This window comes from Balaenoptera musculus, chromosome 6 (genome assembly GCF_009873245.2).
Source record: "Balaenoptera musculus isolate JJ_BM4_2016_0621 chromosome 6, mBalMus1.pri.v3, whole genome shotgun sequence".
In the NCBI taxonomy this organism is placed as follows: Eukaryota; Metazoa; Chordata; class Mammalia; order Artiodactyla; family Balaenopteridae; genus Balaenoptera; species Balaenoptera musculus.
In genome coordinates, this window is record NC_045790.1 from 85,808,732 (window position 1) to 85,835,473 (window position 26,742).

General features: G+C 43.0%; 2 protein-coding genes and 1 long non-coding RNA gene across 3 annotated transcripts in view; all 3 read right to left on the minus strand.

The window, feature by feature from the left end:
* Positions 1–26,742, minus strand: part of GRIN3A (glutamate ionotropic receptor NMDA type subunit 3A) — a 150,463-nt gene that overhangs the window by 7,898 nt on the left and 115,823 nt on the right. The window lies entirely within an intron of this gene.
* Positions 1,273–18,867, minus strand: LOC118897504. The gene is made up of 3 exons (XR_005020446.1): positions 18,785–18,867; positions 14,103–14,106; positions 1,273–1,284 (listed from the first exon to the last, which is right to left on the minus strand). It is a non-coding gene; the product is annotated as an uncharacterized LOC118897504 (long non-coding RNA).
* Positions 9,071–9,580, minus strand: PPP3R2 (protein phosphatase 3 regulatory subunit B, beta). Its single transcript, XM_036856782.1, is given in 3 exon segments — positions 9,071–9,206; positions 9,208–9,277; positions 9,280–9,580. Coding segments are annotated over 3 exon segments (507 nt in total).

The following is a 26,742-nucleotide window of genomic DNA, read 5'->3' on the forward strand; positions in this document are numbered from 1 at the left end:
AGAATGTGGAGGCTCGGGTGGGAAAGTAGCACTCTAAGCTGAGGGAAGTAGAAACAAAGAATGTAACAAAGACATGAACTTCCAGCACAGTGATCTGGGGGCTTGTGAAACAGAGAGCTGTGTTCAGGGGTAGGGTGCAGAAGGCCTGTGTCCTGAGGGAGAAACAGGCCCGCGCTAGGCAAGCCTAGATTAAGCACCTCACCCAAGATCATACAAGCCAATGCTAAGGAGCCTAGGTGTCATTCCTTTGCTGGAGGCTTTTGGTCACCATCATCATCAACAACTATTTAGCACTTAATATGTGGAGGCACAGTTCTGAGCTCTTTATCAATGTAGCAACTTGCTTAATCTTCCTAAGGACCTATGAGAGAGGTACTGTTACCATCTCCATTTTACAGGTGAGGAAACTTAGGAACAAAAGTATTAAGTGACTTGTCCAAGGTCACATAACTAGTAAAGGTCAGAGCTGGAGTTCACACCCAGGTAGTCTGGCTCCAGAGCCTACACTCTTAACCACCTCATTTGACTGACATGAGTGATCCTCCCATCCTCTTGATGGGGTCTTCCTTTCTTTCATTCTCTCCACCTCTACCCCCAGTCCTGGAGAAGCAGCCATTCGGGATGGCTCAGACATGGCTAGACCTCCGTGGTATGCCAGGAAGTCTATCTGGGGGCCCAGACTCAGAGGCAGAGCTTGGAGATTTCAGTCTTTGGGGGAGCCTGGGTCATGGAATCTCTTTTCCTCCATGACACTACTTCTGGCAGTGGCTCTGGACCAAAGATGGGTACTAGGATCCCTGAAGAAGAAAAGACTAGAGGTGAGCAGGGGCATAGAGTATGCACCAGGTTTAGGAGACTGGGACACAGGCAGGAAAACTAGCAGACACCTGAGAATGAAGGAGGAAGCCCAGCCTTAGGGAACAAGAAATGCTGGTCTAGGAAATGTGAGAGGTGTATCGGGCCCTGAAGGCTACTCGGGTACGAGGGCTTTTCCTGAGACATCTCTGTACAAGTGGTAACCAACCTGACCTCCAGAAAGTATACACAAATGTGTTTGAAAACAGCCCTTGGCCTGGGCCTGTTGTAATGTGTACAGGACACGGCTATTACAGAAGGATTCAATTACTACTGCTGTGGATGAAGAATGAACTGGGGGAATTAATTTTGGACTTTAACACTAACAGCATCAAACACTCAGCAAAACACTAAACAGACCGGTGTTGCTTTCTTATAAGGTGCTGCCAAGATGAAGAAGAAAAATGTAACTTACAGTGAATCATCCTGCTTTTAAAAGCATGGTGTTCCCTCTGTTTTTTTGTGCATAACAGTAATTAGTCTCATTTTCCTCTTATTATCCCAATAACAAAGAGGCTGTATTCAGTTTATTTTATACATTTCTTTCTTAAATTTCTGTTGTTTACATCCACATGTTAATAGACGAATAGAAGTAGTTGCTGTTTTTTTTTAATTGGACATCTGTGTGTCAGACACCATATATGCATATTATGATCTTATAATAACATTGTAAGTTAAGTATTACTATCCCTATTTTACATTTGAGGAAACTGAGGGTCATTAACTACCATACCCAAGATCATACAAGCTAATAAATGGGGAAGCCAGGCTATGGATCCAGGATTGTCTGATGCCAAAGCCCACACTGCCTTCAAGCGAACACCATTCACAGGTACCCCTTGCTATCTGAACTCTTACTATTCCCTGTTACAACTTGCAAAAAATTTTATTCAGAACTCACCATCTGAATAGAAAATCCACTATAATCTGCCTTTGGGCACCAATGAAAATGTTTATACTGTGTCTGGGTCTCAGTGATAAGATGTACCGCTGCAGTTGTAATTCAGCTGTCCTTCCCCTAGGACCACACTGCTTCAATGTGCTATGCATTACATATGTGCATCGGCCCCACGTTATCAAGTGAAAACTTTTCGTCTGATAGAGTGGAACTTGCTCAACTTGACATTTAGCATTGGTCAGAGGAAGAAGAGGAGCAATGAATATTCAATGTCAATCTTTAAAATAAATTTGAGTGATGCAGACAAAATAATGACTGCAGGTGCAAGTGACAGGAGTAGAAACATCACATTCAGAAATGCAATCACAGCCCAGTCTCATGTTGTCAAGAGCTGTATTAATGAAAGCAAAGAAATGCAAACAGACATAAGTTTTTTATTTTCTTCATCCCATTACTTTATCCCATTTGATAGCTCACAGCCACATACTTCTGGAGTCTCAAGAGCCAAGGAGAGAAGACTGTCCCAGGATTTAGCCACAGGCAAATCTCAGGCATTTATGGCTTCACTTAGTCCTTCGTAGGCTCACTCTAGCCCATCCAATCTCACTCTGTTAACTCTTTAATCAATACATAACCACTCAAAAAATTGTCTTGCTTGCTTATTTTATTTTGCTAAATGTTATTTATACTTGTTATATTTCTTTAACATTTTATTTTATTGTTCATTTACATTAATATATATCCACTGTACTGTGGTGGGAAAGCATACTCTGTATTATGCACACATGAATAACCACTGATTAAGCATTAAAGAACTGGTGTTTTAAATGCTTCATATTATGCAGAAATCATTGGTGGATTGTCATATACAACAATCCATGCGTTGTGCATTAGATATTAAACGTTAATAAATGTCTAAGAATATTTTAGTGATATTTAGGGAAACTGGTTGGGCTTTTTGGATGAGGTGGGAATGCTTTATTGTTCATCTCATACAAGATAACGGAAAGGACTCCTACCATCTGGAAATTTACCAGCCAACACATTTCCAGGAACAGACTAGATTCAGATAAATGGTGATGCCTGTACTATCAAAGGTTCTGAGTGGTCTCTGCCTAGATCATCAGTGACATGTAGAGGCCAAGACCACCAATTTTGTTGCTGCTAAACCCTCCTTTGCATCTTGCTCAGATGTGGACCCTTGAAACATCTGACAGCTGGTTAGATAACTGACTAGGTTCTGAAAACTCCAGCAAGAAATGCAGTTAAAGTATTTCAGTCATCATTTGCCTCAGATGTTACTGGTTAAATCTTATGATCTAAGCCTCCCTAGCCCCCATTCCACATCTCCCAATACACAGCAGCTACCCATTTTCTCTAGTCCTCTAAAGAGTCTGTAATCATTGCTTTCAATTCCTCTCCTAGATACTTGGAAGCAGGATGAGGAGAAGGCAAATGCTGTTTGTAACTTTGAAGACCTGATTTCCTTTTTTTTTGACACCCCACTATTTTGCCCAGAAGAGCAAGTAGCTCAATAAAATTTGGCAGACTTGTTGTGTCTGTACATATAGCCCTTTGTCTGGGTGGGAGGAGGGGCACAGAAGATGGAGACCTCCACCTGCATGAGGTGTGGGCTCCAGAGGTAACAAGGACAGCTACTGCTGGAGAGAGTTTGCCAGGCTGGAGACAATGAGGTAAGATTGTGTGATGTAATCATGTGGGATTTCTAAAAAATTGTAACAACAATCATGAAAAGGGATAAAGAAGATATTCACTCATAGAATCTGGAACTTTCTCATCAATGAAGACTGAAAGACTGAAAGATTACATTTAACAAAAGAAACAAAAAATGATTTGCAAAATCCTGGGAGACACTGCATGAGTGAAGTTAACAGTGCTCACACATTTGGATAAGAAAATAATCTAGATGGACAGTAAAATTAGGGTCCGCAGGAACTTCCCATCGCATCCCTGGTCCTGGCGGCTGTGGCACCTCTGTCTCTTCTAACCTGGAATCTGCTTAATGGCTCCTCAACATGGCACAGCCCAGGTTGCTGAGGAGATGCCCTCTTTCTGTTCCTTGTGCTGCCAGAGCCCCCGCCCCTTCTAGGTTTGGGAAACCATCTTTTAGCCTTGGACCTGGTGCTTAATGTGCTACATTATCTCCACTGTGCGGTCTTTTGAAAAGTCTTAATTTATTAATAAAATAACTCAGAAAAATATTTCTAAAAATTAAATTTGAGATGATTACCATTATCCTTTTACTATATACTTTCAGTTCTTCATTTTCTCCTCTGAACTACAACCATATGCACATATATTTTCCAGAGTTGTAAACTCTGTTATATGTTAATATAACAATTATGCTTTTTAAAAAACTTAATCTAAAAATTTATGGATTTATACAGTTATTTTATTTACTAACTTTAATAGCTTTATATTATCAGTAACTATTATTTTATCATAATTGACTTTACTCCCAAACGGTCAGGTGTTTAATATTACTTATTATATATATATATATAATAAATATTGCCACAATAAAAAATCTTTTGCATATAGCATTTAAAAATCATTTTTGATCCTTTCTTTGAGATATATATTGCAATGGGTGGGATTACCAGGTAAGATCATATAACCGTTCTGATGCCTTGTGATGTGTGAAATGGTCCTCAAGAGTGTGAAAACCATTCCCAGTGATTCCCAATATGCCCCATTGCACAGGATGCTCACATCCTCTCCAACCCTGTTTTGCAACTAATCATTTTTTCCTGTTTTAGGTATTCTGATTTGTATTTATTCAATTTTTCAGGCTACTTTTTCATGTTTGTTTTTCCTGTTGCCCCAGGTATGTATTATATATTTATATGATTTGCTCAATTATGCATTTCAGAAAAGGCATGGATTTTTACTGAAAAAAGCTATTAACCCCTTTCCTAACACATTACATATGTGTCTCAATTTTTAAGTTTTCCTGTTAGCTTTGTTTTGTTAGATTTTATTATACAGGTGTTTGAATTCTATATGGCTCTATTTGTTTTGATTATTGGAAACTCTTCTGTTATTCAGTCATTAGAAATAGCAGTTGTTGGGATGTTTTATGACCAATTGTTTTATTTCTGAAAAATAATGAACACTTCAGTCCATCTTGAGCTTTTTTAACAAGAGTGGAACATATTGCTTTCTCTTTATTGAGACTTGATTTCAGCCCCATGCTGCAGAGGTACCTTAGTCAGTAAAAGGCCATTCCCATCCCGGGGTGGTCTGCATTCCTTTATGCTAATTTTGATTTTTACTTAAAATCCTATTTTAAAAAAAATATTGGCAACATACACATGCACACACACATACACAAAACATTGTGAGAACAAACACCATGTAAAATTAACAACCAAACAATTTATTTTTGTGTCAGATTTAGTCTAAGAGCTGTCAGATTGTATCCTTTATCTACACAGCTTTTATTGCTGCTCATGTCCCTTCAGTGTTATGGTTTTTCACCATGAATCAGCTAGTGCTTTAAAGCTGACACATGGTTTGTTGCTATTTACACAGTCACCAGCCAGTGGAAGAGCTAGGGCAGCCAATACGGAAGGAGAGAGGTCCAGTTCCGATTCTCAGTCTAGCGACCTGACTCCTTTATCATGATGCCACCTTGTCTTAAAAAACATCCAAGCCTCTCCCTTTTCAAGGCATGCAAAAGAGATAAAACACAGTAGCCAGACTCACGAACCACTTTAAATCCTAACAGAGAGAATCAATAAAAAATTCCTGAAGGTTTTTCCTTGAGAATTCCTCTAAAGCAAGATAGATTTAGAGAATAAACCAACTATGCTAAGGCCATATTTTTTCCTACGTTTCAAAAAAAAAAGAAGTGTCTAGTGGTTTGGGGATTGCAACATATGGTAGAGAGCAGACACGATCCATTAATATACAATTCACAACAACATAGTGTTACTGATGTCTACAGCCTCAAAACATATTGGTTGCTGTTACTGTTACCAGCTTAATCTAAATACTGTCACTTATTTCTCAAGATGAGATGGAGGTGGATGATGATGTAAGACTGCCTTGCCTAATACTTTTAATTTTTAATTTTTTGCACTGTATAGAACCAAAGAGGTAGAAGCTGCTTGCTCCTTGAAAAGCAATTCACCTTTTTGTAAAAACTGAGGCTTGGTTTGATTATATTAATAAGACTATCAGGAATAATTTGAGGCAGGTAAATACAAAAACCATAAAAATAGGAGGCAGTGGAGTGAGGTGAAAAAAGCTCAGCATCTGGGGTCACAGAGCCTGGTTCAAGTCCTCGCTTTGCCACTTACCAGCTGGGATATCTTGGAGAAGATTCTAGATCTCTCCATAGCATCATCTGTAAAACTGAGATGATAGCACCCACCCCACAGTGTTGTTATGATGATTAAATGATATAACAAATGTAACAGGACCTGGAACAGCTGTTCAATATGCATTAACTACTATTATTACCCCAAGGAACTGTACAGAACTAGATTTGTTGGCAACTGGCAATTAACAAAGAGAAGAATCAAAGCATTCTAATTTGGAAGTAAATGTGATCTCTCTTCCCAAATATTCATACAGTCAGATCTTTCTAGTTGCTGAAGCTAGAAACAGGCTCACAGTTCAAGGTCACTGCCACAAAGCCTTGGGTAACTATATTAGGTAGACTGATCAAGCAATTAGCTTGTGAATTCCAGCCACTCTAGAAGCTGAAATAGTTTTCCTCCTCTTGTTAAATTTGAACATGTAATCCAACATGTTTCAAACTCTCAGTCCTAATTTTAAATTTCCATATTTTAACGTGCACATTGCAGAGTATACAAATAATGTCTCTCTTTCAGAAATCCTCTTCCCTGGCATTACACAAGCTCACTTTTCTCATGCAAGGTTTCCTCCACAAAGTCAGATAGGTTGGGCTAGAATGAGAGTCTCTCTCTTTTAAACTTTCTCCACTCAAGACCTCTGTTATTCCCTGTGCAAATGCTGGGGTGGGGAGGATCTTGACATTATTTCCATTGTTTCCTTTCTGGATTAGGATCACACAAATGTCCAGCTAATCTGAGAGTGGGTGTGGCTAAGTACTAAGTAAGCATTCAAAAGGAACCAAGAGGCCTCCCTCTCCCTTATATATTGACTTAGTAGAAGAAGACGAAAGGGGGAAGGGAAGGACCTGAGTAGCGTGAACGTGTTTTGCTCTAGCACTTTACATGTTTAATCTTCTTGAATCCTCAAAATAACCTGGGGATGGAGCCTCATTTTAATCAGGAGAAATGACACAAAGAGGTTAAGTAACATGCTCGTGCTCGCACAACTAATAAGAAGTGACTGTGTTAAAAACCCAGTTGTAACTGCATCCAAACCCATCTGAGTCTTTGAACTATGTTACCCTGAAATGGGGGTAAGACTCGTATAACTACAGGATTGGGAGCATTTACTGATCATTAATACATTTTATTTAGGACTGCGCAGGAAGTTAAGGGGCTGGATACCTATTCTTTGTGGTTCATAAGTAATTTATTAAATAAAAAGTATGGCAGGGTGTCTTGGTAGATGGGTGCTCTGACAGTAATTCAATTTGTGGATTTACTTGTCCCACTTTTGGTTTTTTTTTGCGGGGGGATGGGGGCAGGGAAGACTAGCTAGCAGCCTCTTCGAAATATAAGGATAATAAATCTTGAAACAGATCTTTCTTGTCCTGAGAAAAATCACCTGGGTTTTGTCCCTTGGCTAAGTACGTGTAGGGAGAGTACGTCTCATTGTCCTGGTATTTTGAGAGCCTTAAGCACCTTCTACAGGGAGTGGACCACTGTGAGAAACAGGCCTGATGTGAAGTGGCAGACATTGGGACCAGCCCTGTCCCAGCTCTTCTGAGGACAGCTTGTTCTCTGGGATCTGACAGTAGTAAATGGGACCACAGAGAGCTGGTAACATCTAGGATGCAGGCAGCAGTGTACTTACTGGTACACTGGCTCTCCAAAACAAGCAGAAGCAAAACAACTAAAACTTTTTGCTTTTTTCTGTGATGTACTTACTACTCCCACTATGGCTGATTTCAAGCGATCAACATGACATCACTGAACATGGGGTTGGGGAGGGATGTGCACACTTTGATTCTCATCCAGTATGAATAGGCTCCAGCACACCCCTCGGCTGCAGGTTTATTAGGGTGTGAGGGACTCTGGGCTGACTGTTACATTAGAGAAAAGGCTTCCCACCATGAGAGAGCTCTTGCCTTCCCTGCCAGGCCCAGGTCTGATTTTAAAAAGTAAGCTTTGTTAGTGTAGACAGCGTCCACCCCTGCTGCAGAGGTGTACCTGCTCGCCTCTGCATCTTTTGAGTGCCAGGAGCAACACCGCTTCAGCATCCTGGGGAGAGTCCACTGCAGCTGGAATCTTCACTGCCTCTGCCTGTGGGAAGAATGACTCTGAATGTGGCCTATTCTCTCCAACTGGAGTGGGGCTGAGTATTGGAGGTGAGAGAGCTTCCTACGAAGTTCTCTGCCCTGTTTGAGCGGAAGCCCCATTAACGGAACTTAATACTGGGGTGGGCAGCCAACCCTGAAAACCCACCTTCACTGAGACTGATAGTTAGACTGGGCATTTAGTCCAGTCTTAGCATTTCTTACAAGAGCCCTGAGTTTCTGCTCTGAACAGAAACTGTTCAGGAGCTGGAGCAATGAGACAGGGGGAGCCCAGCTGGATTCCTAACCCTCAAGACATGCTCGGGGATTTCTGGATGTACCATGGGGAGTGGGCTGCGGCTTTTAAAAGGGAAAGATGGGTTTTTGTTGCCCAGAGAGAGATGATTAAAAGATGCTCAGCCAAGAGAAATATATTCATCCCTGTTGCTACAATAAGTAGATAACAATCTGTCAAAAGATGCCTGAACACCACAAGTAAATGAAAATAGTTCACCTAACACCTTTTTGGAATTTTTCCCCACATATAAAACCATGAGAAGTAAAGGAAAAGATGTATATTTCCTTATTTTTGAACTTTAAAAGTTCTTCTTTACTCTTTATAGTTTGGCATCTGAATCAAAACAAAGAAAAAAATATGTTCATAAAAGCCATTTCCTTTTCTTCCCCCGCCCATGCTCCTGCATTATGTTCTCCCTGACTTAGGAAATTACCAGGAGAATAAATAACACTGAGGTGGTCAAGAGGTTGGTGTTAGCAAATGTTGCTTCACAAAGAGAAATACTTCCCAGCAGGTCAGAGAGACGGTTGCTGGGCCTCTTGAGCTGATCTTTGAGAAGAAAGAAAAAGTTGTTGTCGGGTGGTGCTCTTCTAAAAGCTCACACAATTGTCACCAACTTCTTGTGGCTCTCCAGGCTTCCGACCACAGCACTGAATTCCTGGAAGGATCTTTTCCCATCGCGATCCTTGCCCAGGACGATGATGGTTTTGTCCACGAGCTGCTGTAACTGCCAGTTTCAGGTTGTCCCCCACCATCATCGTCAGCACCTGGAAGAGCTCCCCGTTGGAAATGTAGCCGTCTTGCCCATGTCGTAGATGGGGAAAGCAAACCTCAGCTTCTGCTCCTTGTCTCCCTTGCCACTGAACTGGGAGGTCCCCAGGATGAATTCCCCGAAGTCCACCTCTCTATTGCCGTCTGTGTCGAAGACGTCTGTCACTCGCTGCACCAGTGGGTTCTCCTGTAGCTCCGGCAGGGACATGAACTCCTCCACGCTCAGAGCGCCCGAACTGTCCGAGTCCAGCTTCTTAAACCGCTTGCCCAGCCGTTTAATTTCGTCTTCGTCAAAGTGGGAGCACATTTCTACCGGGTAACTGGACTCATTTCCCATTGTGGAGCCAGTCTGCTCATAGGGTCGGGGGAGGGAGCAGGGGCGGTGGGCGCACGCAGGGATGGAAAAGGACTGTTACGCCGCCACGTGGGGTGGGGGGGGGCTGGGGGGACTGCGGGGGCCGGGCTCGTGGGACCTCTTCCCCCGCACCGTCTCCTCTCACCCCCCCTACCCGTTCGCACGACCAGGCAAGAAAATGGGCAGCTCTGGGAGCCAGGCGGGGGAGTGGGTGAGCAGGGGGAGAAGAGGGGGTGGGAGGGGGGAGTTTGCAGGGGGTAAGATAGGAAGATAAATAGGAGAGGGGAGCTAGGGGGAATGCCCGGGACAGGCTAAGAGCAGGGATAGCCGCTTTCTTCCTTCTCTCGGTACCTTAACCCTTATCTCTCTTGCTATTTTTAAAAACCTTCTCGTGTCACTTTTCCTTCTTCCCTTGGAAATTAAACTCCAAGGGGGCGGGGCCGGAGCTGTATTAATCACCGCGGTATCCCCAGCATGGTATCAGAAATGCAGTATGTGCTTAATATATGTTGAATGACTGTGTAAACTGCAAGCAGGGGCTCTTGATGCTTATTTGCAGGCCTAGTGTAAGGACTAGATGAGCTAATACATCAAAGCGTTGATGTCATGTATACATCAATAGCTGACTCTTGAACAACATGGGTTTTAACTGTGTGGGTCCACTTATATGCAGATACTTTTCAACAGTAAATACTACAGTACTACTAGGTCAGCAGATGGTGGAATCCTCTGAGACAGAACCGGGGATACTGAGAAAGGATACCCAGGGCTGACTATAAATTATACAAGGATTTTCCACTGAGCAGAGGGTTGGCACCCCTAACCCCCTGGCATTGTTCAAGGGTCAACTGTTTTTCCTAAATTCTCTAGGAGGGAAAGCCAGGATTGACATCCTTCTGGTACAGTGGCCAATGACCTTTTCAGAACATGGGGTTCAGGGTCTTTGTAAGAGACCACCCAGATATTACACAAAATTTCTCACATGGATCATCTACAGGCAGTAACATATTCTTGAAGAATATACACAATGCTGAATTCAGGGCCCTTTTCAAGAAGACACAGGTCCCAAGACCATAGCCTCTGTCACCCTATTACAATACTTCAAATCCATCCTTTCATACCCAGTCCTTATCTTTGTTGGGCTAGTGCCTGGCGGCCGTCCTGCAGACCACTTTGGGGAAAGGCTGTAATGTGTCCTGAGAAGCCTCTGCCATGTTTTGAGAGTAAAAGTGGCCCCTAGGCTGTCTCACTCTTTCCCTCGTTGTCTGAAGTGGATTTGTCCTTTTTTGTTGAAGATGAATCTCACCCCTGCCTCCCATATTCCTTCTTCCTTTAGTTACTCCAAATGCATACGAAGTACACTTGGTTCAAGAACAATGCAGCTCTAAGGGACATGGGGGACTCCCAGGACACTAAATCAAACTGAAGGGGCCAAACCCTCTCTCATTTAAAAAAAGGCTGCCACCTTTTCTGTGCTTTAGTTCAGCCAAGATATCAGCCTACAGGTAAGCATGCTGAAACTGGCACAACAAAGACGTGGAATACCTTACCATTAGATCTACACAGTTTAAAAGAAAAGGAAAGGTTTAGAGGCTAAAATATTTGATGACTGAATTATTATCCTGACTGAATTAACTAGATCTTAAAGAAGCATGGTAGGGTGGAAAGAATTTGGAATAGTATAATAGGGGCGGGGCGGCGGCTGTTAGCGCGAGACCGAGATGGTTAACGCGAGACCTTTAGCTCGAGACCTCGAGACCTCGAGACCGTTAGTTTTCAGCGTTTAGAGGTCTCACTCGGCCGACAGTTAGCTGGGCAGTGGTCTTCACGGCAGAGAGTGAGGTGAGAAGCGGATCGCGGTCTTTTGTCAGGGGCCCTCCCTTCCAGGCCCTCTGGCCTCGGGCCGGTGGGTGAGCCGGGGGGCCCGCGGACAGGCTGAGGGCTGTGTCCTGCAGAGCTCCAGAGCCCTCGCCATGGCCCCCTACTGGCCGGGTCCAGGCCCTGAGGCAGCAGCGAACCTCTGCCCCATCCCCACCTCCGCCACCTAGTGGCGGCGGCAGTCACCGTGGGTCACAGTCCGTGGGACCTGGCCCTCGTCTGGGGGCCCTGAGGAGCCTGAGGGCCGGCTGGGTCCTGGGCGTCTGGCTGCCTCAGTGATGACGGCTGCGCAGGATCTGGGGGCCTGGCCCTGAGGGTGCTGCCAGCTGAGCTCTGCCTCTTCAGTCGGTCTGGGCACTGGCGGGAGGACCCAGACTGAGTGCTGGACTAACGCTCCCGGGCAGGGTAACCGGCCCCCGCAGGGACCCCTTTCTCTTAGCCAGGGCCTGGGCCTCAGAGGGCGAAAGTCGAGCCTTGGGACCTTGAACAAGTAAAATGAGGGGTAATGATGTCGCTTTGCTTACAGAATTTGGTAAGTGTTAAAAGCCGCAAGGAGGCATGGAGACAGAACTAAATGCCTCCCCTTCCCTTTCTTGTCAGAACAGAGAATAACATTTGTTTTGGTGAGGTTTACAGGAACGTCATGACCTCAAGAACAGAGGATCTGACACCAAGAAGTCTGCATCAACTAACCACGCCCCTCCCTCACCTTCCCTATAAAAGGGCTTTGCTGAAAGCTTTCTGGGAATTCGGCGTTTTCAAGGTATGAGCCACCCGTCTCCTTTCATGGCCCTGTAATCAACCTTTCTCCGCTCCAAACTCCGACGTTTTGGGATTGTTTGGCCTTACTGCGCATGGGGCACACGGACTTGTATTCTGTAACAATAGGGCAATCAAATCTTAACTGTCCACTTAGTAGCAGTAAGCAACTTGGAGAAGTTGCTTAATGTCAGTTTTCCCCATGTGTAAAATGGGGCTAATAATATATTTTAAACAGTTGTATGAGGATTAAAGCTGTTACTAGCCAATATGATAAATCATTATTATTGTTGTTATTATTACTAATTTTACTACTATTTACCCTGCTGGTGGAGATGAAGGCTTAAAGAAAGAATACTTGGCAGCCTGGGCACTTAAGTGTATGTGCATTCATTTAATGCACACTCCTTGTGTACCGTGTACAATATGCCAATCGCTGCTCTAAGCCCTTTGCCAGCATTCACTTCAGCTCCTCCAGGGCACTGTTCTTTGGGGGCTGATGGCAGATTTTCCATTGCAGGCTTGAGGAATGCAGTGACGGACCTCACTCGTACTCTTATGGAGTCCTCATGATTTTCTCCTGAGTAATGCCTTGATGGTTGTCCTTTAGGAAGGAGTCATCAGTGTGGAAACTCTTAAGTAAGTGTCTTCCTCTATGCGGTGTGTTATTAGGAGGTAGCGAGGGGCAGTGGTGAGAGCATAGGAATTAAATAGACCAGGTTCCAGTCCCTGCTCTGCCCCATGAGCTGTGAGCTCTTAGAGGAGCTGTTACTGTCCCAGCCTCAGTGTCCTCATCTGTAAAGTGGTGATAATAATCACCTGCTTTATATATTCTAAGAGTGAGATGAGGGATTGCATATAGAAATATTATGTAGAAGGAGAAATATCGTCCCAAGGGTTAACTAAGTTAATGGTCAAACAGACATTACCAGGAAGATGGTACCACTTCTTTGAAATAAAACGGTGCACAATCAGAACTGCTTTACTCCTGCCTTGTAGAGGAGGTAATGTGATGCTGGATCTGAAATTTTAGTCAGTGTGAAGTCGAGTTCCCCATTGTTCCACATTTTATGAACTTTGTAGTTCAGCATTATTATGGGACTCAATGCCATTGTTTCAGTTTTCTCCAGCCATTATTCTTAGTCATTTCCATGGAAAACACTATTTGTCACTCTTTCCATTTATCACTGTGGGGGGATTTGGATTGCTGGACATTCACTGCAGGAAGCACATTAAAAGGACTGGCTGATTGCTTTGGAAGAAATCAGGATTCTGACACCACTTCCATTTCAGTAAGCCATTTTTTTTTTCCTCACAAGTTTTCAGGAAAAAGACTATGAGGGGTTACATGCAAATACAACTGACACTGGAAAATAAAATAGAAACAGAAGTAATGAGAATTGAGGCTCATATAAAGCTTCATCTTCCAAGTTATTCAGCAGAACAAGTTTCTGAGTAATTCACACAGTCACTCTGGGAGCTTTACAGGTGGAAGCCCTCACCTTTCTGTGATTTTGCTGGGCACCATCTTTAACATCTATTTGTATTGAGGTAGCCACTGTGTAGACTGTGGAACCACATCGCCGTGAGTTTAAAAGCATTCATGAGCATCAGAGTTCTCACCTGCAACTCAGAAATACTATAATGGTGTCATATAATGTTATTATAGGTTTAAGTGGGATAACATCTAAAAATTAAAAAAAAAACAAAACACAACACAACTAAAAGAGCACACCAGCGCACATTAGGGGCTCAAGAAATTTTATACCTTGTCTCCTTACTTTTCCCTTTCCTACTCCTTTATTTGCTTTCTCCAAAGCAGAAATTTGACTCTGGCTCTATGTGTTTTATCTTCCTTGGATGTGACAAACCTTGTTTGAAGTTTAAATCCATTTAACAAATATTTCAACAACATGGATGGACCTAGAGGGTATTATGCTAAGCGAAATAAGTCAGAGCGAGAAAGACAAATACAGTTTTCACTTATATGTGGAATCTAAAAAATAAAACGAATGAATATTATAATACAGAAACTGACTCACAGATACACAGAACAAACTAGTTGGCTCCCATTGAGGAGAGGGGTGGGGGGAGGGTCAAGGGAAGATACGGGGATTTAGAGGTACTACTAGGTATAAAATGAGTAAGATTTAAGGATGTAATGTACAGCACAGGGAAAATATGGGCAATATTTTATAATATCTTTATACGGAGTATGATCTATAAAAATAGTGAATCCCTATATTGTACACCTGAAACTAATATTGTAAGTCAACTCTACTTCAATAATAAAACAATCTATTTAACACATATATATTGAGCACTTACTATGTGCCAGGCCCTGTGCCAGGTAATGGAATTTTCTGTGGTGAACAAGACACAGTCCCTTGAGAAATCTACAGTTTAGTAAGTGGTATGGCTTTAAGGATGTATCACTATTTGCTCAGTCTTTTATGTTTATCATGTATATTCAAAAGGATCAAGAGTAATATGCTTGATTTTCTTTTGTAATTCTGGGATGGTGTTTAATATGAGCTTTGGAATATATGGTTTTTCAATCATAGTTTTGCGATTTAACAACTCTGTGATCTTGGGCAGAGTTACTTATCTGAGCCACTGTTTGCTCATGTGTAAAACAAGGATACAATTGCTAACTTATAGCATCATTTTCAGAATTAAATGAGATAAAATGCATAAAGTATTAGACTCAGTGCCTAGCACATAGTAGGTACAAATATTGTAGATATTACAATTATTGCCTACTGGAGACTTGTCTAGAAAATTCTAATTCTAGTAGATTGTTTGTATATCTACACATGCACATATACTCAAGTACTCATTTGTTTTCTACACAAATATCTCCTGAGCATCTGCAATATGAGAGGCATATGGTAGTGACCTAAGGCTGATACTTTCCCAGCTGTCTCTGTCCTCATGGAGCTTACCGTTTGTAGGGAAGATGCACATGAACCAAATTATCATACCTATAAATGTACAGGGGTACCTGTGGTGAGTGTCACAGATGAGAAGTAACACAATAGGAATTTAATCTAGTCAGAAAGATTAACAGAACTTTAATTGGGGAAGTGATGATTGAGCTGAAATCTCAGGGAGAAGTTAACTGGATGTTTAGGCAGGGATGCGTGTTCCAGGAAGAAGGACTTCCATGTGCAGAGGCACTGGGGCAGGAAGAGCATATCAAGTAGGACAAACTTAAAGGCCAGTGTGGCCAGAACAGGGAGGACAAGGGAGAGCATGGTATTAGATGAAGTGAAGAGATGATCTGACCATGCCTTAGACACTGAAGAAAGGGCAACATTTATTCAATCATTCCTTTACAGGGCATCATTTATCCAATTATGTTTTGACATATAAAGCATTGAGGGCATTCAGAGATGGTCCCTACTCAGAAAGCTTACCTACTGCTGAGTGAACTGAGGCATTAGAGATTGTGATTAATTATAGCACAAGATGGAAAAAGAAAGATGTCATCAGAGAGGTAAGGGCAAAGAGCTATAAGAATTCAGAGAACTGAGAAATTGTTGAGAACTTCCTAGAATTCTTGCTGGGGACAAATGGAGGAAGATTTTTTTTCCTAAGAAGTATTGTTTGATCCTGATGAAGACAAGGGTGACAAATACCATAATCATAGAAGTAGGAAAGGGAGTAGGCATAGATACCAGCAACTAGTTTAATGCGGCTGAAATACTTGAGCAAAATATGAGAAGGTTAGCTGGAAGGAAACAGATCAAGGGGAGTTTTGAATGTTTGGCTGAAGACACTTGGTTTCCATATGACAGGGAAAGCACAGATGAGTGACCAAATCAGAATTTTGTTCTAAAAAGATCAATCTGGCATTGTTAAGGGTGAGCTGAACGGGGGAGAGCCTGGCAGTTGGGAGAGTGGCCAGCAAACAATGACAACTATGCATGTTTGTCTGGAATATGGGAGCCTGAGCTAGGATGAAAGAGGCACTAGAGGTGAAAGGTGAGGTGTATTCATTTGCTAGGGCTGCCATGACAAGTACCAGAAACTGGATGGTGCTTTCAACAGAAATTTATTGTATCCCAGTTCTGGAAACTAGAAATTTGAAATCAGGATGTTGGCAGGGCCATGTTCCCTCTGAAGCCTGTAGAGGAATCCTTCCTTGCTTATTCCTAGTTTCTGATAGTTTGCCAGCAATCTTTGGTGTTCCTTGGCCTGAAGCTGCATAAATCCACCCTCTGCCTTCGTGGTCACATGGTGTTCTCCCTGTGTGTCTGTCTTTGCATGCTAGTTGTCTTCCTATAGGGACACCAGTCATGTTGGATTAGGGACTCTCTCTACTACAGTGTGACTGTTTAATCTCATCTTTGATGACCCTATTTTCAAACCAGGCCCTATTCTGAGGTACCAAGGGGTTAGCTCCTTAGGACTTAAACCTATCTTTTTGGGGGGGTACAATTAGACCCATAACACTAGGCCCGGTGTCTTACTGGACAGAAGGACAGAGGGAGGAAGCAAAGGTGAGACTCCAAATGTGACTGCACTGGCTTCCCTGGCTAACCAGCCCTGTGCTTGGATGTTGCAGGAAGCCACCTCTACTGTGTGATGAAGGGCTCACACGGTGTGTGTAAGGGCTCCGGGGCTCCCCGCCCCGCACCCCCTGACGATACTGGCTTCTCATCCAACTCCCACAGCCGCATGGGAGGAAGTGTCTTCAGAGGAAATGTCGGGGCAATTTCTCACATTCTTAGACTTGGTTAATACCATCTGTGAGATATAAAAAAGATGGTTTTCTGATATTTTGTGACACTTCACATTATAGCCACTAGGTGATGATCTTCACACATTTCCTTCCTTTTTTTTTTTTTTTTTCAAGCTGGAATCTTCAGAGCCTGGAGAGTTAACTGTTTAGCACTGGGAATAATTAGGGAGGAGTCCCGTTTCATGTGATTCCCCCACAGATTTCAGTGTATGGAAATCTAAAAAAGTGGAAGGAAGACTGTCTCTCACAATTGTCCTGATCAGTCTGAGCATGAGTTCATTGAATTCAACCAGGGGAAAAACAAGGACTGTTAACAGTATGCGATCTTGGGTATAACAGATGCTCAAGCATCTCTGGTATATAAAAGAGGAGACCCTTATTCCATGTTATCTGTTTAATTGCTCATTAGCATGGGTAAAGCGGGACACTTGCTGGAATTAGTTTTCACTGTATCAGAATTAAAACTTCTGTCATTTATAGTAACCAGAGAGCAACAGAGAAGCAGCCCTAGCTTTGTGATGATATGGGGTGAGGAGAAAACAAGACTAGAGAATTGTAGGTCCCCAGCTTGTGCACCCAGCAACCAGACTTTGAAATACCATTGACCACATTTAAAGAAAGTAGTTACTGTTGTTTCTTTAAAGATCTGTTTTAAGTTCAGGCTAATGGTTTGTATAAGCCACCTTCCTGTTTTCCCACTCAACCTAGAAGCTGAGTTGGACAAAAGGAATAACATGATACTGTAAATGCTGGTTAATCCAACACATTGCGAAACAGAAAATTCTAGAATCATGTATTTCACAAGTCCTCCCTCCAAAAGTCTTCAGTTCTAGAACATGTAATTAATATAATATAAAGAACATTTATGTTGGAATTATAAGGTGCTTCTGCTTTTTTGGAGATGGGTCCAGGAGTAATTTTTTGCATGTGTTTATTATTTATCAAATATTTTTTCTTCTATGTGCATAGCTCTATACTCAGGGAAGGAGGGGGGAACATTTGCTAAGCTAGGTGTTCTCCATAAACTATCTCATTAAATACATTTTATTACTTACAAGTAGACTCTATTGTCATCCCCAGTTTTGGGGTGAAGATGTGAAGTTTTAGAAGTTTCACGGCTTGCACAGACACAGTGATAGAGCCAGGAGTCAAACCCTAGGATGTCCACTTCCAGGACTGAAATTCTTTCCATTATTCCAGACTGCCTTCCATACTAGAAAGGATGTCCCTGCCCTCGTGGAGATAATGGTGGGCTCCAAGGCAGAACACAGGAAAAGTCAAAGACCTATAATTTATTCCTGGGTCTAGCTGTGGCTGCATAACAAGTGGGCCAGGGAAGGTGGCCACCTGTAATTTTAGAATCCCTGAGGAGGGCACCACTAAAAGCATGTGGAATCCTGTGCATCCAGTGTGGTTTGGTGCGGTGTCTCTGGAGGGTGGGGCCAAATTGCATTGCTTTTAATTTCATGCCTTGGTGTCTTGCTCACGCTCTGACCAGAGGGCTCTTCACTCTACAGGGGCTTCCCTCCTCCAGAAAGCCTTCTCTGATTCCTTCTTGCTCTTCTGTGAGTGAACCATGGGCTTGCCTGTGTCACTGTTCCACCTTGCATCTTCTTCTACTGCTGCCCCTGTGGGGTGTGGTCTAGGGCAGGGGTCCCCAACCCCCAGGCCACAGACCGGTACTGGTACCAGTCCACGGCCTGTTAGGAACCGGGGTGCACAGCAGGTGGTGAGCGGCAGGGGAGCCAGCGAAGCTTCATCTGCTCCCCATCGCTCCCCTTTGCTCACATTATCGCCAGAACCATCCCCCTCCCCCCCAGTCCGTGGAAAAACTGTCTTCCACGAAACCGGTCCCTGGTGACAAAAAGATTGGGGACCGCTGGTCCAGGGGGTTTCTTCACAAGTCTGTCTCTACCTGCCTGTGAGCTCTGTATTCATCTCTGCATCAGCTGCACCTGGCGTGGAGCTGGCACACAGGGATTCAAGACATGTTTGCTGACAGATGAATGAATGAATGAATGAATGAATGAGTGAATTTGTTCTGGTAGCGGAGTAAGAGAAGGTGAGGCCTTTCTGAGACTGGGCTCCCTTTCTTCATGCACAATTCCACTCCACATCATAAAAGGACATAGATACAGCTTTGTGTTTCTTCAGGTTTCCAGAAAGCGCTACCTGGATAGGTTCCATCTGACCTTATGCTTGGCTTAAATACTAAACTTAATTACTTAGGCTAGTCCAAGGGAAGCACTCAGCTGTCAAGATGGTTCTTGACTTACACAGGTTTTCAATTTAAAGCAATCTACAGTCATTAACTCTCCCTGCCTCGCTGTAACTTTCATCAGGTTGAAGAGCAGACAGTGACATTTTAAATTGAAAAAGGAAGGAGTAGGGATGAGAGAGGTGCAGGAGGCTGTTGAGATGTGACGTAGTTGTCAAGAGCAAAAAAGGACTGCATTAAGACTCCCCCCTCCCCCACTCCCATACTGTTCCATTTGGGTCTTTAAAAATAAACTGCAAAAAAAAAATAAAAAAATAAACTGCAAAGAAAATTGACAGGCATTGAAGCTTCTTGATGGGACTGTGTGATCTTTTCAGATTTCAGTGTATAGTTGACTAACGCATTACTCCTCCCCACAAAAAATTAACAGAGGGGGCTTCCCTGGTGGCGCAGTGGTTGAGAGTCTGCCTGCTAATGCAGGGGACACGGGTTCGAGCCCTGGTCTGGGAAGATCCCACATGCCGTGGAGCAACTAGGCCCGTGAGCCACAACTACTGAGCCTGCGCGTCTGGAGCCTGTGCTCCGCAACAAGAGAGGCCACGATAGTGACAGGCCAGTGCACCTTGATGAAGAGTGGCCCCCGCTTGCCGCAACTGGAGAAAGCCCTAGCACAGAAACGAAGACCCAACATAGCAATCAATCAATCAATCAATCAATCAATCTTAAAAAAAAAAAAATTAACAGAGGGAAGAATGGGTCTGCCATGAGAAAGCTCCATTTTCTCAGTGAACAGATATTATTAGGTTTCACACTAGGTGCACGTTTTGGTGGTCTGGGGCAGTGGTCAGGGATGGAGAGCCCACACTGGAGGCCAGTCAGTTCATTGTCCTCCTCTGTGTCCCAGGATCCAGATCTTCAGCTAGTTAGGTTGGGATCCCTCTAAACGCGCCTGCTTGAGAACCACAGCATTCTCTTAAGCTGGACATGCTGCTCGGCTCAATCTTAAGGGCAGGAAACAGGCTTCAGAGAACTTAAGTGATTTGCTGAAGGTCACTCAGTTGGTTCATGGCAGAGTCAGGACAAATATGGTAACTACCATTCATTCAGCAGCTACCACATGTCAGACACTTTTATGTACATTATCTCTGTTCCTTACACCAAGCCGAATCATCAAATATTCTTCTCTCTATTTTGCATAGGAGGAAACTCAGAGAGGTTAAGTAATATGTGTTCGTGATGTTTTGATGTACCTTTTACATGTGGATATTTTGACACCGTGGTTGTTTTTGCATTTGCACCTCTACCGTGGTCCTAAAGACAGACCATTTACACTTCAGCTTAAAAAAATTACCTAATAATGAGCTTCACAAACATCTTCACTCCACCCCTGTTCCATGGCCTCATCCCTTACTGGATGAAGTTCAGGAATGGGGGATGCCAAGGATGGGTAAGATTAAGAATGAATTAAAGGTCAGGTTGGGGTTGGGTGCCAGGAATGGGGTGAGGTCAAGGACTGAGTAAGTTCAGGGATGGGGTGAGGGTCAAGTTGAAGGTGAGGTCATGGGTGGAATGGGGCAACGTTTCTTAATGTGCACTTTCCTTAATAATAAAAAAACACTGAAAAGATTAGTGATTTATTTTTAGACTATTTCAACATTTCCTTTTCCTTTTCCCTACCCTATGTAATCGAGGTCTCTGGATTCCTGAAATAGAGCTCTCTCCAGTGCAGTGTTCCACTTCTTGCTTAGTACGTATTTGTTTCCCTAAATACTCAGTGACAACACAAGGAGACCCATGGATTCAGAAGCAGAAAACCTTGTAAAAACCCAGGAAGGTATGGATTCAACTGAGGCTCACAGAGATTCAGTAACTTTCCCGAGGACATAAAACTGCCTCCTCACAGTAATGATGAAGCAAGGGTGACTCCCAAGACCAAGGTCATTCCAGTGGCCTGGTTGTCCTTCTCCCTTCTTCCTGATCCATGCAAGGCATGATCTCCCTCCCTCCCAGAGGTTGGACCTCTGCAGTTGCAGAAGCCGCACATTCATAGGTGGTCAGGCTGCCAGCGCTTTCCTTCAGCTGGCCCCATCCCCACCTTCTTCTGCCATGAGGGGCTGTTCTGGACATTCTTTTGCCCTTCCAGATCCACTTTGCACCTCTTCCCATCCTTCTTTGTGCCCTGGGGAGGTCCTATATGGACCACATTGACAGGCTTCCTTGGCTTAAGGCAGTGGTGGAAGATTGGAGGGCCAGAGGAGACTAAGGTCAGGTATTTACTTCCTGGCTCTCTCTCAGCCAGGTCACTGTGGCATGGCTATGTCCCTAACCAAAGGCTGCAGCTCCTATTAGAATGCCCTCTCTTGTGCCTCCCTGGGTTCTAGGAGTGGCTCTCTCCATTTTCCCCTTTGAGCTAAGGTGTGGTAATGGCTCCTTCAATTTACCTGCGCTGAGAGATTGCACTATTTCTGTTGGTTTCCTTAAACCATACCTCTGCCAAGAGTTTCTTGAAAACTCTCCTTAGACTGTTTGAGTATGCTATCCATTCCCTGCCCAAACTGTTTCCTCTTCCTTCTTGACTATTCCCAGTTGGTTAAAAGGCACATTATTCAACCCAATATTTAAAGGAGACTTTCAAAAAGAGGTATCATCATATATCTTAATAATTCCTTGAAGAATTTTGGGAGTTTCCTAAGCTGTGATCTGCTGCCTTCCTTTTCCTGATTTGTAAATAACAGATTTCACAAAACTGTTGCCCTGGAACTCTTAAATTCAGTCAGTGGCTCAAAAAAAAAAAAAAATTATATTTTTTTGCTGAGTCAGAGGGAAATGAAAGCAATTTAAAGCCTGCCATACGTGTTCCCCCGTGGAATCGATCCCCGAGCCCACTGTGGGCAGAGGCACAGCTATGCTAGGAGGATCGTGAAGAAACATCTGAGGTCAGTTTAAAATTCCTCTCTGAAAATTGCTGCAGTCTGGCCTGCAGAATTGGACCTGCAATTTCCTAGGTGACTCTGGGAGCAGATAAAGCCCTAAAATTAAAAAAAATGAGTTTATTCTCCAAAGAGATTGCAACTAGACAGCTCTGGTGTTGCGAAGAGATGGGAGGTGAATAGATCAAGGTTCTGACAGGGGACCAAGTATTAATGTCCAACTGTGAGAAACAGGTGGAAAAAAGCATCTTTCATGTCATGTTACTAGGTGACCATATATCATTCATTAGGCAAATGAGGATATTTTTTTCAGAGTGAAATTGTTTAATTACTTTGTGACAGCATACATGGACTAGGACTGTACCTGGAAAATGGGAGGTCAGAGGAGTGTCTTTCTCAGGAGCACCTGTTGGGAGAGGTACCCTCCAGAACATACCTGCTTCTGCTGTGCTGTGCTCTGCACCCCTCCCCCTGGGGAGGACGAAGGAGGAGGGATGTGGTCATTAAACTACCATTTTATTAACTCTTCACAAGAAGTTACTGAAGAGATGAAGAAGCTGAGACTGAGGTGGGTTAGTGATTTTTCCCAAGTCAAGTGGATGGTAGAGGCAGGCTTCAAATATGGCTTCTCTGAATTCAAATCCAGTCCTACTTTCTTCACACTAATAGCCCAGCAATGTATGACATTTGAGGCAAAAGGGATGGCAAGCAAGTACTGACAAGCATGCTTCCTTCTGACCTTTTCTGGGAGAAAGCTAAACCCCCCACCCAAACAGCAGGTAGAAACTCATGGATTGAGTGATAGAAAATCCAGCAGGCACAGGGCCTTCACAGAGGAGACTAAGCTCAGCCAATGAGCTGAAGATGGGTTTCATTTAATTACATTGTACCTTTAGGTTCTGTGAGGGTGACATCCTGAAATTCTGTCTTAGGTTGTTCAAGACAAACATGCCAGTCAGTGCACAAGGGTATGCACTCCGTTTAAATGCACACAGGTGAGCAACATTGCAAAGCAGATTGTTAACTGCACAGACCAGAATATGCAGTAGTGCAGGCCACCATCACTCAGAAGTGCTCCATACATGTTCTTAACATTCCCTGAAGCTGGGGGTGGCACCCCCATCTCTACACACACATGGATGTTATTATAATCTTTATTTCTGTCTCTGAAGTTCCAATTAAGGGTACACCTCTCTTCCATTCTCCTCATTACTACCTCTCGCCCCGTTCCAAATTCAGCTGACCTGGAAAATGGGCCCAGGGTTGTGTTAACAACCATAACTTGATCCTGATATCAGCCTCTTATCCAGTTGCTTCCATCTCACTACATCCAGAATTTCCCAAATGCCTCTCCCCTGAATTTGTCCCATTAAAAACCATGGTTGAAAAAAGATGTGGTGTGTTTTGCACATATCATCTGAACAGTTTATGGCTTTTGCTGATTATTTGTTTGTTTTTCAAAATCTGCCTTCTTTTTTGTCCACACTTAATTTGGTTTTGTTTGAAATTACTGATAAATCCTTACAGCCCTGGAACAGTTGAAACCTCATCATCCTTAAGGATATAAGTTACTTTGTGGTTATCATACTTGGATATAGGCTCAGTATTTTATAAGCATTAATTATCTGCCTTAATTTTCACCACAATCCTATAAAGTAGACATTATCACCCCAATTTGCAGAAGCTGAGGCTCAGAATGGACAAGTAACATGTCTTGTATCACACAGGTGGTGGCGTTCAAACCTAGAACTGTTTCCAAAGCCCATGCTTTCAACCATTATGCTATACTGTAAATATATTAAATATTCTCATCTCAGGATGATGTAAAGGAAAGACCGTAATCACTGTATCAAAGGTGGAGGGCTCTTGAATATGATTAAATCCACATACCTTATTGTAATGATGACTAGAAGTGGGTAGGATGGGAGAGAGTGTAGAAGAGGTGGTTGGTTGCCTATTTAGCATTCATTCTCCTGTCTCCTCCTTCCTAAGGGAACCCTGCTTTCGTTTCATTTCATTTAGAGAACCTCATTCTCTACGGGGCCATGTATTTCAAGGGAAGCTGCCCCTGGAGCAGCTAATAAGTCCTGGAGGATGAGTCACGACTGGCTAATCTATCATGGTGATCTCATTCCCCTCACCACTGATTGGCTTTAGACATGGACAGATGATGTAATTTTGGCCAATGAATATGAGGAAATCTACTGGAGAATTTCTGGGAAGGTTTCCTTCTAAATAAAGCTGCAGAAAGATACCTGAAGATATCTGTGAACCCCAGGAAGTTTTCCTGATGGAAGGAGAGGAAGTATTAATATTTCTATTATTTACTATGCCAGGTTTTTTACTCGGTCTCTCCATAAATGATCTCTTATTCCCAGAACAAAATGACAAGGCAGGTTTTATCATATCCATTCATGGATGAAGAAATTCAGACTTAAGAGCAGTTAAGTCACTCAGTTGTTAATTGGTAGAGCCAGGATGCAAGTCCAGAAATGTATGGCTTCAAATTTATCATGCTTTGTGTTAGATATTTTCACACTGGAATCAATAGATGTATGTTAGTGCTTGTTAGTCTCCAAAAGTATGTTCCCCTGTATGTGCCCAGGTGGAGTTAGGTTCTGAGCCTGAAGAGCCCTGTACCCTCAGAGGCTTGCCCTGGGAGTCAGTCCATCCAGCTGATGTCTTGGTCTGATGGTCCTCTGAAATGGCACAGCCTAGAGGTATGCTTGTGATCAGGGAGGTGCCAGTCATTCTGTATTGCTGGCTTTGGGGGCATGACGGGGAGGCTCCCTTCGTCTTGTCTAATGTCTTGCTGTCAACTTTGAATCACTTGGAGATTTTGGCTTGAGTTAACCATGGTCACAACAAATGGTAGGAAACATGAAATGCTTGTTGCTTTCTTTGCACAGTTTAAGCAATTGGTTTGTTTATTTTCTAGGCTGAATTAATTCAGCTGACCAGTGTAAGCCCAATTTTATTTCTTTTAGGAAAAGCCATGCAAATATCTCCAAAAAAATATAAAAATGCTTGCCTTACAGGGTTGTAGTGAGAACCAATGAGTTAATGTCCCTAACAGTTTTTGTCATGTGATAAGAAACAGAGCATGCTAGTTCCCTAATTCCTCATTTCCCTCTTTGCTTCCTTTAAATCTTTGCTCAATGACCATCTTCTGAATAAGATATAATATGAGATTATAAAGGGAGATATGATTCAGATTGCATCAGGGACTATGGGCAGGCTGTGAAGAAGGGAGATTTCAGCTGGGAGTTTATAATGAGAAGGCATTAGCTAGGTAAATGTCGGGAGTTGGGGAGAGGAAGAGTATCTGGGAAGGAGGATGCATCAGCATGTGTCAAGACCTCAGGGCAGGAAAGCCACTGGTGTATCTCCATCTGGAATGACCATTTTGGTGGGGTGTAATGAGCCACAAGGAAAGTTGCATGAGATGAGGCTGAAGAAGTAGGCAGGGTCAAGTCCTGCAGGGCACTGCAGGCCATATTCAGCATTTCAGATTGTTCCCTAATTAACATGGGAAGCCATCGCAGGCTTCTAAGTAGGAGAGTGATCTGCCATGTGGAAAACAAATTGGAGAACGGCAGGCATGAAAACAGAGAGACCAGTTAGGAGACTTTTGCAGTGGTCCAGGTGAGGGATGATGGCTTGGACTAGAGAGATGACAGTGGAGATGACAATAAATGGGCATATTTGAGGCATATTTTATAGAGGAAAAGATATGGCTTGTTGATGGATGCAGAAGGTGAGATGTGGGAGGCATTAAGAATCCCTGCCAGTTTCTGGAATGAGATACTCGATGGACAGAAGTGCCATTATCCAAGATGTGACGCACAGGGAGAAAAGCAGATTTAGGAGAGAAGAGCAGGGTTCAGTTCTGACAAGTTAAATGTCAGATGCCTGTAAGATATTCAAGTGGAAATGTCAAATAGGAAGGTAGATATATGGTTCTGGAGCCCAGAAGAAGAGTTGGTGTTGAAATACAAATGTGAAAGTTGTTGGCGAAGAGAGGCTATTTGGAGTCATTATTGTTGGCTTTAGATTTTTTTTTTAAATGTCAGGCAGACCTCGTACTGCTTTATTTGGCTTCTCTTTTAAATACTGGAGCCTGTGGCTCTTGTTACACCTTTTAATCTCCTCTCTTAATCATCCAATTTCTGGCTCACTTTGCAGGTTTCTTTCTAATTACATCGTAAAGGCAGAGCATTGCAATAAAAAGATGTAGATTCTGACTATTTGTGTGCCTTGGGCAAATCACTTAGGATCTCTGGATATTAGTTTTCCATCAGTAAAAGAAGGGAATTGGTTGTTTTCAGTTTAAAAAATCTAGGATTATCTAAGAATTACCAGTTATAAGTTAATATCTCTTTCTCTAAGCAGGATTCATCACTGGACCACTGGGAAGTTAGATCTTGAGAATATTTTGAAGTCCACATTGTGACCAGCAATTAACAGTTAAACCAAACACTGTTAATGTCAATCTCAGATACTATTGCTGTAATGCAGAACAGCATTTCTTCTGTACTTGTGGATATAACATATAGGCAAAAAATAGAAATTCAGACATTTACTCATCAAAATAGCATCACAGTTAAATCCA